Below are 13,418 nucleotides of genomic sequence, written 5' to 3'. Positions count from 1 at the left end.
CTATGAAGCAGGATCCCTTGCGGGTGTTTACCCTACACACTACATATACCTTGTGTTTCATGTAGGTGTCTTTGTGTAGTGTGTATGACAAAACAAGCGAGGGTGATCTTACCTAAAAAATCTGACTTGCCCCCCCTAGGCCAGAAGCTGGGTACGCCCCTGTAACAACCAATGACAATGAGCCTAAAGGCATACGTAAATCTCGTTCGCAGACGGCAGAAGCGTGACGAGGCATCCTATGAGCTCTCAAAATCCAAAGGCAAGCAGGTGGCCTGGTCGGACGAGAATACCGGAGCTTTGTACCGGCCACGGGGGCAGCATACCAGGCACGCCTACGAGCTGCTGCTGTCCTTCATGCAGGGCTCGTTGGGGGACCAGCCGAGGGACATCCTCTGCGGAGCCTGCGACGAGGTAACTCATTATCATCATAATCAGCCAATGTACTAGTTAGATTGTTACTATTTTTTAATAATCCCACCATTATTTTAATTAATCAACTGCTCGGATATGCACTAGTCGATTACATTTTGCTTGTCGTTGATCTTTGCATTCGTCATCAGGTGCTGGTGGTCCTCAAGAATGACAGACTAAAAGACCCTGAGAAGAAGAAAGAGATAGAACTGCTCCTGGGATCCATACCTGATGAGAGATTTGCACTACTTGTTAATTTAGGTAAGTTACCGGGTTTAAAGTAGTTTATTTCGGAAGTAGTAATTTATTCAGAGTTGATATTAAAATAACCTAACCTACTGCATTCTATATGATGACATTTAAAAAAAAAACCTGAAAACAGCATGGTTCTATATATTTTATGGCAAACGTTGGTGTGGCAAGTGAACTTCGGGCAAGTAAAGGTGAACGATACTAAAAGCATACTTAGGAGATGAGTCATGAAGGAATTGCCTTAAAACTGTCACAAATCTTAACTTTTAGTGGATTTGTATCCCATAAAATCATATTTTTATGAAGTGATCCGGGACACGTTACCATGGCAACTAGCTACACTCCAAAGGTGGCTGATCCGAGGCGATTTTGATTGCGATTGATTGCGATTGCGAGCGTCAGAAACGTTAGGCAATATACGGCCTCAGATTATTTATTTTTAAATCAAAATCATGATTAAATTTTGCCCAAAACAAGTATGTCTTAATATTGATTATTTTTCACACAAACTTTACTAATGACACCGAAAACTTTCAGGCAAGAAAATAACAGACTTCAACATCAGCTCGCCGACAGAGGGCAACACCGAGATCGACGAGACATATGGCATCAACGTGCAGTTCGAGGAGTCCTCCGAGGAGGATGACGAGGATGCCTTCGGAGAGGTAAGAACTGAGGCCAGACCCTGTACTACTAAGTGCTGAATTCGAATTTCGTATCTTGCCGTCCCGCTGACGCTTATATTGTTTAATACGAGAATGAGAGGGACGGTACGATACGAACTTCGATTTTAAAGTTTCGTAGTAGCCGCCCAGAGGTCGTATTCTCTAACGCGCTGAAGTTTCACAATCGCATTCACCATCTGTAAATCAGAAATATAGGTTTTTTTCAGGATGAAGTTGAGGAGATTAAAAAGATGACCATCGTTTGAGAGGTGTAATTATGAAAGTGAAATAGTACATTGTGTCTTAAGGGCGGTAAATAAGGAATTACGAACGAGAGTCTATTAGAAGCCCGAAATCGAAGACTGAGGGCTTTAATGGTCGATGTTCGTAATTCTAGTACCGCCTGTGCGACATACAATGTTTTTCATCACATTTGCGAGTAAAATTTTATATTTCTAAATGAAAATTATAATTGTTCCAAATATTGGCGATACCTTAGGCTGTGCTCTTGGTAGCGCCGCCCTCCCCCTCCCGCAGCATGCGCCGCAACGTGCGTGTGCGTGTGGTCCTGCAGCAGGAGCGCGCGCAGCACCATCAGTACGGGCACTGACTCATTTACCGACCTTGGGCTTCATGTCAAGCACATTAAGGTCGAGGGTTTTATTTGGGGGGTTGCAACCTAGGTAGCCTGCATGTTCGACGTGTCTATCAACCCTCGCCGTAACGTGAACGTCTCAGTTGTTATGGCTCGTTTTTAGTGGCGTATCTAGGTAGACAAGGGTCCCCGGTGCATAGAGAAAGAATCGGGCCCTCACCCCCTCTTTCCACATAGCTTGAACTTATATTGGCCTTCAAAAACATTTTGAAAAATGGCTCGACCCTGCTCACAAGATTCTTTTTCTTTTATGCTCCTCTTTTTACAAAGCTAAGGTTACAGGCCCCCTGAGCTCCGGGGCCCTAGTGCACTGCACCACCTGGCCATATGATAGCTACGCCACTGCTCGTTTCATGCTCTTGTTGTTCAAACTACTATTTTTACTGTTGTATTTCATTTTACGGAGGGGAAACTTTGTGTGCAGGTGCGTGAGGAAGAGAGAGAAGATGGTGACGAGGGCTCGGACAATGAGAAAGAGAAGGAAAGCAGCGCAGAGGAGGACAGCGACGGCGAGGGACGCCGGAATGCTATCCACGCCAATGTGAGTAGGAGAAAAAAAAATTGTGTCTGTACTACTGTCCAGTGATGGTGTAGCGGTATAGCACGCAGCACGGAATGCTGAGGACCTGGATTTGATTCTCAGCGCAGGTCTCTTTCTGGTTTTTCTGTGCATCTATGTGTCAATGTGTATTTTCAACTGTGGCTATCTTGCCGTCCCGTTGACGCTTATATTATTTTAAACGAGAGTGAGAGGGACGGCACGATACGAACTTCGATTTTCGAATTCCGTAATAGCCCCTCCGTTTATATTTCAAGTGGTTAACCACTTAATAATATTTGTTTATGAAATATTTAGGTCGACCGCACTTCAGATCCTCCATCTATTGTTATATGCAACGTTTTATCCACATCCGCGCAGCCTTTAGGCGCGATTGAGTCACAAAGAAGCGTAAAATTAAAACCTGCAAATGCAAATTACGCAGACACTGTTGTGCATTATTGTTGTTCATCATCCCAGCCTATACACGTCCCACTGCTTGGCACAGGCCTCCTCTCAGAATGAGAGGGCTTGGGCAGTAGTTCCCACGCGGGCACTTGACACACACCATTGAATTGCTTCGAAGGTTTGTGCAGGTTTCCTCACGATGTTTTCCTTAACCGTAAAGCTCGTGGTGAATTTCAAATGTAATTTCGTACATGAATTTCGAAAAACACAGAGATGCGAGCGGAGAACCACTCGGCCACCACGGCTTTTTTTTACCACGAATTATTGTTGTTAGAAGCTTTTATTTAGTTTCACCTGTCCCGTTGTCTGTCTGTGTCTGTCTGTCGATCTGTAACCAGCTTCCAGTAGTTGTAACTTGCGTAAATTGCGTGACACCTTGGTAGTCTGGCCAGGATTGTCGCCACAGGACAAAACTTTTCAACAGTTAATGCCATCGGCTAGAAATTTTACCAATGCAAATGTAGTTTGGGTGACAATACAAGTTCAGTCAACAAAAAGTACGGTCATCAAAAAAAGCTTGTATTAAAAATGAAATTTATACCAAAAACTTATTTTGTGGTTGCTGAATTGTTCTTATTTGTGTCTGATTGTCCGTAGCTGTCCGAGGAGCAGTCGCAGAAACGTCGCGACACCGTCATCCATCCGATGGATATAGACGCGTACTGGCTGCAGAGGCGGCTGTCGCGACACTTTCCTGACGCCATGCTCTCTCAGGCTAAGTCCAGCGAGGTGCTCAAGGTAAGCCCACACTTGCCCACTTTGCCCACACTTGCCCACACTTCCTCACGTAGCATATGCTATCCGATAAAGTGCGACGATGGCCCACTTTTGTCCTGTTGTTAGTGAAAACCTAAGACAGACTCCCAACAGCAGGCGCTAACGTCAAATTCAAAATATCTTTATTCAATTTAGGCTTATAACAAGCACTTTTTGAATGTCAAACAATCTACCATGGATTTGGAAAATCCTCAAGAAACAATGAAGTGAGAATAGTATCCATAAAATGAAGCCACTATTTCCCGTGGCTGTGCTGTCGAGAACTAAGTCATTTACTCGACGCTGTGGTAGTCCAAGTCCAGAGAGGTGCTCAAATGCCCACACTTGCCCACACCTTCCCACATTTGCCCACACTTTCACAGATTAATCTAAACGTGCCCACATTTAACCTCCACTGCCCACTTTCGGTCTATGACGTCAAATGCTTGTTTTCTTCAGGCGCTTAACGACGCAGCGGACGACAGAGATCTCGAGAACAGACTAGTTCTCATGCTGGGCTACGATTGCTTCGAGTTCGTCAAGATACTGACCAAATACAGATATACGGGTGAGTGATAAGTTTTAACCAAAATTACCGTCTTGAAAGAACCTCTTTAGGGATGGTCTCATCATTATCATCCCAGCCTTCATACCACTGCTGGGCATAGGCCTCCTCTCAGAATGAGAGGATAGAATGAAGAGATGGTATTTTCCTTAAAATTCAGCTTTGAATATCTCTGATATACAGGGTGAAAAAAAATTATGGGGCCCTGCCCGGAAGGTATCTGCCTCATCTCCTTTAGTTAGCTCGTTTTACATAAAGGAAATATTTTATTTTTAAAAAGATACAAAACTGCATTCAAAGATTTAGCGCCAAATGATTTATGAGCTAAATGGGGATTTTAGGCAGTTTAGTTTCCCTCTAGGATCGATAAATTTTTTCCAACCTGTATTTTGGAAAAGACAGAAGAGTTCGAAATGTGCGATTTAAAGATGGCATTTTGAGAAAACGTACACTTTCTTTTTGAGAAGTGCACACATCGGAAAAGTGTATATTTGAGAAAGGTTACTTCCAGAGAGTGTTTGACAATCTAAGCCTTGACTACGTATGCCAGCAGTCGTACTTTGTTTTCTAATGCGTGACCCGTCTTCTAATCCATTTTTTGTCTCTTTCAGTCCTGTATTGCACCAAACTAGCGTCGTCCCAGTCTGAGAGCGAGCGCACGGCGCTGCGAGAGGAGATGAGTCGTCAGCCCCATCTGCAGAAGATACTGGCGCAGTTGGAGACAGGGAAGGGAGATGACGAGGTGTGTTTTGTTTTGTTCTGACTCTAGTTCGAAATAGGAGTTTCCTAGTAATTATTATGACTGATGAAATTAGTCTCTTCCTCTGTGTGTGTGTCGGTGTATGCTGGTGTTATCCATATCACAGAGTAGATAATATAACAGAGACACCACCTAGTACAAGCAAATGGTATCACCCTAATACTGGCTATTCAACTGGCTATTTTTCTTTCCTTCGATTTTCCAATAGATGGCACCAGTTTGAACACAAATAACACGATACGTATTGCCATCTAGTGAGACACTAAGTATACGGTACACTGACAACAACCAACAAGCTCACCAACTGAGCCTAGACGACTAGAGATACGCATGATGTCTCTGTCTTATGTATGTCGTTAGAAGCGAATGGCATGTTTCTCTCTAATAGTTTCGACGAATGTGTGCAAGCGCGGGGCAAGCCCAGCAAGCGCATTCCGGTTATTCGCCATCTAGCGTCACAATTGCAAAACACTACGAAAGCCTCATATCTGAAATGTAGCCACATGTAGCCTATACTTTCGTATTCTCAATTTATTCTTTTTATGGTGTATCTTATCTTCAAATTAAGGATTTAAATTAAGGTTGATGTGAAGTTGTGTTTATAAAATATGCTAGTCTTTATTTTAATCTTAATATTTCTACTTAATTCGGCTTATTCACATTTTATAATTTACAAATGTTAATAGTAGTGCCATCTATTGCTGTTTTTTTGTATTAAATATAGCTTGTAGGGATTGGTAGGCCATGTCCATATATTTTCATGGAATCTACAAATCTAATCCACTGCGTATACAGTCACGAAATTTGGCGCTGTTTATAATGCAACGTTGAATATAATTATTATTTGTACTCCAGAGTGGCCAGCAGTCGGAGGCGCCGCGTAAACGCCACAAGTCTGACGCCATGGGCGGCGGGCAGGCCGCCGGCTCGCGGAAAATGCTACAGCTGGAAGAACTGGTGTTCGCTGCGGGGGCCCACTTTATGGCCAACAAGCGCTGCCAGCTGCCACCAGGGTCTTTCAGGAAGCAGCGGAAAGGTCAGCCAACGTCCTTGTACCCACAGACAACGCAGGACTTGACTGACTTATGTCGACTGACATGACAAAACAGGGCGTTGCCGCCCCCCCGGTGCGCCCTATATTATCTAGGGGGCGCATTGAGGGACCCCATGCCGGTGAGGCCAGCAGAATACTGCTGGAGGAGTTTGTATTCGCGACGGGCGGTCACTTCATGACCAACAAGCGCTGCCGGCTGCTACCAGGGTCTTTCAGGAAGCAGCGGAAAGGTCAGCCAACGTCTTTGTACCCACAGGTGAGACGGGACATGACTGGCATAGCATGACCGGACACGGCGTGGCGGCAGTCCCGCAGGATAGACGAGCTGGTGTTCGCGGCGGGCGTTCATTTTATGACCAAGCGAATTTCAGCCAGCTTCATTGTACCCACAGACGAGACGGGCATGACTGACTTGACATGACATGACAGTACGTGGCGGCACAGCGGAGGAAGGCGAGGACTCCAGAACCTAATTACACGTTGCCTCCCCCTAAGTGCGCCCTATATCATTTAGGGGGCGCAGGGACCAACTTCCATCTTGGGGCGTATTGAGGGACCCTGTGCCGGAGAGGCCAGCAGAATACAGCTGGAGGGGTTGTGTTCGGGACGGCGCTCACATCACGGCCAACAAGCGCTGCCAGCTGCCGCCAGGGTCTTTTAGGAAGCAGCGGAAAGGTCAGCCAGCTTCTTTCTACCCAGAGTGCCCAGCAGTGGGTCCCGCAGGATGGACGAGCTGGTGTTCGAGGCGGGCGCTCATTTTATGATCAACAAGCGTCGCCAGTTGCAGCCGGCAGCTAGCTTTCTCTTCTAGCAGCGGCACCCGAACTTGTCCCTCATCACCAGGCGGATCGGATGGATTAGCTTCTTAGGCATTGTGAAACTTCGGGATAGTAATATTAGGACCAATGAATATAGGACAAATAACCTAACCAACAACCAGTTGGAAAACCCCCGACTTTGTCACTTCAAAGTTCAATATCTCAAAAACGGCTGAACCGATTTTGATAAAACATGTCTAAGAACCATCGCTAGAAAACCTGCTTTCAATTAAAAAAAACCGCATCCAAATCGGTCCACCCGTTTAAGAGCTACGGTGCCACAGACAGACAGACAAGACACAGACGCACATAGCGGTCAAACTTATAACACCCCTCTTTTTTCGTCGGGGGTTAATAAATATTTGGCTTTGTGATTGTAGGGCTGATGACATTAGGTTGAAACTTCTTCGGTCTAACGGAAGGGTACTGATATAGCCAACCCTTTTTCTGTTCAGGTTACGAGGAAGTGCACGTGCCGGCGTTGAAGCCGAAGCCGTTCGACGAGGGCGAGACGCTGCTGCCCGTGGACAAGCTGCCCAAATACGTCCAGCCCGCCTTCGAGGGGTTCAAGTCTCTCAACCAGGATACAGGTATCTAGAAATACCCAAAAAAGGAGAATTGTGCTAATTTTCTAGAGTTCATCATCCCAGCCTATATACGTGCCACTGCTGGGCACAGGCCTCCTCTCAGAGCGAGAGGGCTTGGGCCATAGTTCCCACGCGGGCCCAGTGCGGATTGGGAACTTCACACACACCATTGAATTGCTTCGCAGATTTGTGCAGGTTTCCTCACGATGTTTTCCTTCACCGCAAAGCTCGTGGTAAATTTCAAATCTATTTCCGCACATGAATTTCGAAAAACTCAGAGGTGCGAGCCGGGGTTTGAACCCACGACCCTCTGCTTGAGAGGCGATAGGTCAAACCACTAGGCCACCACGGCTTTTTAGAGTTACAAAATGCTTATCTACGGACCTACACTTGTGAAATTTGGCACACGTTTAGAAGTTTCCACCGATCGGCCAGCACGCTCAGGTTACAGCTTTCTAGCACTGATAATCTATGAGCAAAGCCGCGAACGGACGGACAGACAGACAGACATGGTGAAACTATTAGGGTCCCGTTTTTGCCATTTTGGCCACGGAACCCTAAACAGACATTAAATTGAACTCCTATATCTTCCCCAACAGAGTCGCATATCGAAAGCTGCGCTCGAATCCGACGAGAACCTGTTAGTGTGCGCCCCCACCGGCGCGGGCAAGACTAACGTGGCGCTGCTCTGTATACTGCGAGAGGTGGGGAAACACGTCAACGACGACGGAACCGTCAACGCGGGGGACTTCAAGATGATATATGTCGCTCCGATGAGGTCGCTGGTGCAGGAGATGGTAAGACTAGTTCGTGACACTTTGTAAGCTGTCATAGTGACTTCTCATCTATCGATTTCCTATCTTATTTCTTAACGAATAATTTCTAAATTTTAATTTCGACTGGTTAGATCAGGGTTTCGCAAAGTGGGGTACGCGAACCCCTAGGGGTTCGCCATTCGACGGCAGGGGGTTCGCGGATGACTGGCAGGCACTGGCGGCACACATGGTGGCGCGCGCGCGACTGATTTCGTCGTTCAACAGTCAATTTTATTGTTTTCTTTGGGAGGTTAGAGGAGGGGGGGGGGGGATTTAATTAGTAAGGGGTTCGCTGTCACCTGGAAACTTTAACAGGGGTACGTGGAGCCGAAAGTTTGAGAAACCCTGGGTTAGATCATTTGCCCGAAATCGACATTTACTAGAAGCAAAATTTAAAAGCTGAAATGTTCAGAGATAATTTAAAGATACCCTTTTCACTTCCATATATTTACCTACCTACCTTTTAATTGTTTTTATACAATCACAGGTCGGAAGCTTCAGCAAGCGTCTGGCGCCGTACAATATGAAAGTGTCTGAGCTGACCGGTGACCACCAGCTGACGCGTGCACAGATTGAAGCCACGCAGCTGATCGTGTGCACTCCGGAGAAGTGGGATATCATCACCAGGAAGGGTGAGTGTTGTGCGACGTCGAAGAGTCAGCTAACCCAGCTGGATTTCAATTTATACTGAGCGGCTAAAAGTCTAGCCCTCAAATGTTTGTTTGTTTGTTAGTTTGTTTATACTCTTTATTGTACAAAAAGGAAAAACAAAAAGGTTACATAAATAAAAGTTGTGTTAAGTACAAAGGCGGACTTATCCGTGCAGGGATCTCTGCCAGTCAACCGTAATGTATTTAGTAATAGGTAATTTTGTATGTAGTGGGCCAAATTTTGTGCGGCTGAGTATACATTTATTCTAATATCTGTATCTATACTAATACTAGCGTTTACCCGCGGCTTCGCACGCGTAAATCATTAACAGCAGTTAAATTGAAATTCCGGGATTTTATTAAATTCTCGTGGGAATTCCCAAAAATTACATCGTGGTTTTCAGTGACGTTAAAATAAAACACTCGTGCCAAATTTCATGACTCTAAACCCAGCGGTTGTTATTTCGAAATTTTATCCCTATCCCGTGGGAATATCGGGATAAAAAGTAGCCTATGTGTTATTCCATACTTCGAGCTACCTACATACCAAATTGTATGACCCTAAGCCCAGCGGAATATCGGGATAAACAGTATCCTATGTATACAGGTTATAAACTAACTTTTTGCCAAAAGTCATCCAAATCCGTCCAGCCGTTTTAGCGTGAAGAAGTAACAACATACTCACTCTCTCACTCACTCACTCACTCACAAACTTTCACATTTATAATATTAGTAGGATTATTTAAGAGGAAAGATTTGTATGTTTGAATTTTTGTGTTTTTGGATGTTTGATTCCCATAACCTCCTAACGCCCGAAGTCCTTTATAAAGGATTTATCAGTAATTTGACATTAAACTCTCTCAGAAATGACAAAGTTTCATGTTTATAAAACAAAAAAGGCGTTAGGTGGATAAACTCAAAAAGTACTGAATCGATTTATAAAAACCTTCACCATTAAATTGCTACATTATCCCAAAGTAACTTAGGATATATTTATTAATAGGAAAATTAGAGATCCCTACTAAAACTTTAATAATGTAACTCAAGGTGTAAAAAAAACAACCATAAAATGTCTATCATCGCATGCGCTGCGGAATTTACTGATGATAGAACAAAAACATGTTCTACATTGTTTGTGAATATATCAATATCTATAAAAAAAAAAGTGATGTCATATGTCGTTGGACTTATGTCACTACTGGTTGTAGTTATGTCACTATAATTATTTCTTTACATATTTAAAGTTAATAGAAATGCCGACCAAAATCAAACCATGTTATATACCTCTATATTAATCCTTATCCAAATAAATCATTTTGTATTCAAGGGTTGCTAAAGGCCGTAATAAAGTAATCGACTTACTGAACAGATTAATTATTTTGTGTTATGTTCAAGGCTTCACATCGCTTAATGTCTGTGGTCGGGTTAATGGCGTCTTTGTTTACACTATTCATAAATTGGATTGCAATACAATATAGTATATGTATAAATAGAGAAGACCTGACTCGCGGACTCATTAACGCCCAGCTTATACGTTCGGAGCTAGAAAGCTGTTTTTTTTCACATGTATTGTTTTTAAGACGTAAACTCGAAATAAGAGAGGATTTTTTGAAATTCAATCTGTACTTATTCCTGTGTATCAAATAAGTGTAAATCTCTCTCTCGCGCGCGCTCTCTCTCTCTCTCAGTCTCACTTCTTCTGTATCTCATGTTGTATTTGTACCTTCGTACACTTTTATGATACCTGTTAATGTCCGTCCAGGTGGCGAGCGCTCGTTCACGAACCTGGTGCGTCTGATCATCATAGACGAGGTGCACTTGCTGCATGACGAGCGCGGCCCCGTGCTGGAGGCGCTGGTCGCCAGGACCCTCAGGACTGTGGAGCAGACGCAGGAGGAGGTGATTGACAATTACTTGTACATTACACAACACACACACTCGTACATGGGTATAATGCATTAACTCTTGTTAAAGTCTGAAAAAAAATTGGTTTCTATACATTATTGGAATAAGCATATAAAAAATATCGAGAACTGAGACATGCATGCAAAGAAAAACCAGAAAAAGAGACCAGAGCCGGGAATCGAACCCAGGTCCACAGCATTCCGTGCTGCGTGCCATACCCCTACACAAGTGGTAACTGGACAGGAGTACAGACACGAATTTCTCCTATGCACCCATATCTCAGGTTGCTTATTTCTACTACGCTACTTACGCAGCAGCACTAGCGACATCTATGTTTCGCTCTCATCGAGAGACGTTACATTCTTTCGGAACTAACGGCTCACCCAGACAAGAGATGTCGCTACTAAGCAATCAAATTATGTTTGGTTATTTTAAGACTTTAGTTCCGTAGAAGTTAGACATCAGGTCCCTGCTTTTATTCACTTGTTGTTAGTTTTGAAATTTTATATTTAAAAAGTCAGTTGAAAAACTTATAATTTATATGCTACTGATGTGCTTGAGAATAGTTCATAAAATATTGTGCTTATAACTACGACAAAATGTGTGCCAGATGAATTTTAACCACAGAAAAGATAAAGAAAGTCACGGTTTTAAACAGTTGTCCAAGCCTTGGACTCCAAGGGAAACCATGGCAACGAGGTTACTAGAATAAGTTGATGCACTTCTTTCATCATCATCTCAGCCGTAGGACGTCCACTGTTGGACATATGCCTCCCCCATAGACTTCCAGTTGCTTCGGTTGGAAGCGGCATGCATCCACCGTGAACCCGCGGCTTTAACCAGGTCATATGTCCATCTCGTGCCCACCCCTTTACCATTGCGTAATTATTATTATTATTTAAACTAGTGTTTACCCGCTGTTTCGCACACGTAAATCATTAGGTTCAGCAGCTGAATTGAAATTCCGGGATTTAAAAAAAAATCCCGAATTCCCGAAAATTAAATCGTTGTTTTCATTGATGTTGCATTAAAATCAATCATGGCCAAATTTCATGACTGCCCAGCCCAGCGGTTGTTGTTGTTGTTGTTGTTGTTGTTGTTTCGAGATTTTATCCCTATCCCATGGAAATATCGGAATAAAAAGTAGGCTATGTGTTATTCCAGACGTCCAGCTACCTACATACCAAATTTCATGACTAAACTAACTAAGATATGAAACTGTAAACGATTTATAACCTTTATATAAACCTTTTTTACTTTTTACTTTTACTTTAAATATAAATGCATGTGTAAACCTCAAATACACATATATATAACATCAATATATCTATAACTAAATATAAAACAAAATATATAAATACACACATTTACATAAAATACATAAAATAATTACTACTAAATAATCAAGGCACTATAGTGTGAGCCACATCTTCAATGTCTCCCTGAACGATTATACGGAGGAGGATTGTCGGACGGTGATCGCAACCGATTCCACAACCTAGCCGCATGCACAGAAAAGGATTTGGAGTAGATCTTGGATGAGGTAGAAGGAGATGCTAGAAGGAGATTGGCGCTTGGGATAGTAACATTAGATTTATTTTTATTCTCCCCCAGGTCCGTCTTGTCGGTCTGTCGGCCACGTTGCCGAATTACACGGACGTGGCTGCCTTCTTGAGGGTCAAGCCTGAACATGGCCTCTTCTACTTCGACAACTCCTTCAGGTAAGCACTTCAGGTTTATTCATATTACACCGATATAAAGACTTACAGCCTTATTCATAAAAAATCCTTAATTGAGGTTTGATCGGTCTGTTACCTAGCAGACTGATTAAGCTTGTTAGACGGTTGTCAAGAAGTATGATTCATAAACGCTTGCTAGCAGTCTGCTAGTTGTTGAGCTGCTGAAAGACGGATTAGACGCGTCATGTTGGCCATCTTGATAAATCAAAGACAAAAATTTGCCTCACCGATATTAAAAAAAAAATTGACAGCTGCAGGAAAAAAAGAGCGAGATGTTTGTTTTCCCGCCATTTCCGATCCGCATGTTTATGTTGTACCTAAGTGCAAAAAGCCGTAATTATGTTAATCATCCTAATTTTATTTTTGTTTCATATTTATCGTTAGTTAAGTGGCAGTAATAAATACCTAATTTAGAGATTTTTAATACAAATTCTGAAAATATTTTTTCCTGTTTTTCTTTTAATCTTTGCGTAACCCTCCCTTCACTAAAATATCTTCGGTATGGTTTTTTGCTCTTGTCAAAGTCAGCTGTTCAAACTTGTGGCGGCCATTTTGTGACTTAGCAGGGAGATAAAGGAAGGGTCTGCGGTCCTCTAACTTTAGCAGAGCCTTGATCGACTGATTAGCGCTAACAGACGTTTATGAATCATGTTTTTTAGCATCGGGCCTTCAAGGAGCCTTCAAGGAGGCTCTAACTTTTTATAAATAAGGCTGTGAGTATGTATCGCATAGCAGCGATTGGTTTGTAGTATAGGGTATTCTTTATTCTGTAAGTCATTT

General features: G+C 43.2%; 1 protein-coding gene across 1 annotated transcript in view; it reads left to right on the top strand.

Annotated features, from left to right (window-relative positions):
* Brr2 (U5 small nuclear ribonucleoprotein l(3)72Ab) overlaps positions 1-13,418 on the top strand; it is a 71,361-nt gene that overhangs the window by 1,949 nt on the left and 55,994 nt on the right. Inside the window, 14 exon segments of the mRNA XM_074108312.1 lie at positions 213-411; positions 561-672; positions 1,201-1,328; positions 2,408-2,524; positions 3,587-3,727; positions 4,205-4,313; positions 4,922-5,052; positions 5,926-6,106; positions 7,398-7,526; positions 8,109-8,326; positions 8,832-8,976; positions 10,757-10,893; positions 12,514-12,620; positions 13,205-13,226. Coding sequence (XP_073964413.1) covers positions 213-411; positions 561-672; positions 1,201-1,328; positions 2,408-2,524; positions 3,587-3,727; positions 4,205-4,313; positions 4,922-5,052; positions 5,926-6,106; positions 7,398-7,526; positions 8,109-8,326; positions 8,832-8,976; positions 10,757-10,893; positions 12,514-12,620; positions 13,205-13,226 — 1,876 coding nt within the window.

Source organism: Choristoneura fumiferana, chromosome 26 (assembly GCF_025370935.1).
Source record: "Choristoneura fumiferana chromosome 26, NRCan_CFum_1, whole genome shotgun sequence".
In the NCBI taxonomy this organism is placed as follows: Eukaryota; Metazoa; Arthropoda; class Insecta; order Lepidoptera; family Tortricidae; genus Choristoneura; species Choristoneura fumiferana.
The sequence above is the reverse complement of the archived record's forward strand: the minus strand, read 5'-3'. Positions and strand labels throughout refer to the sequence as shown.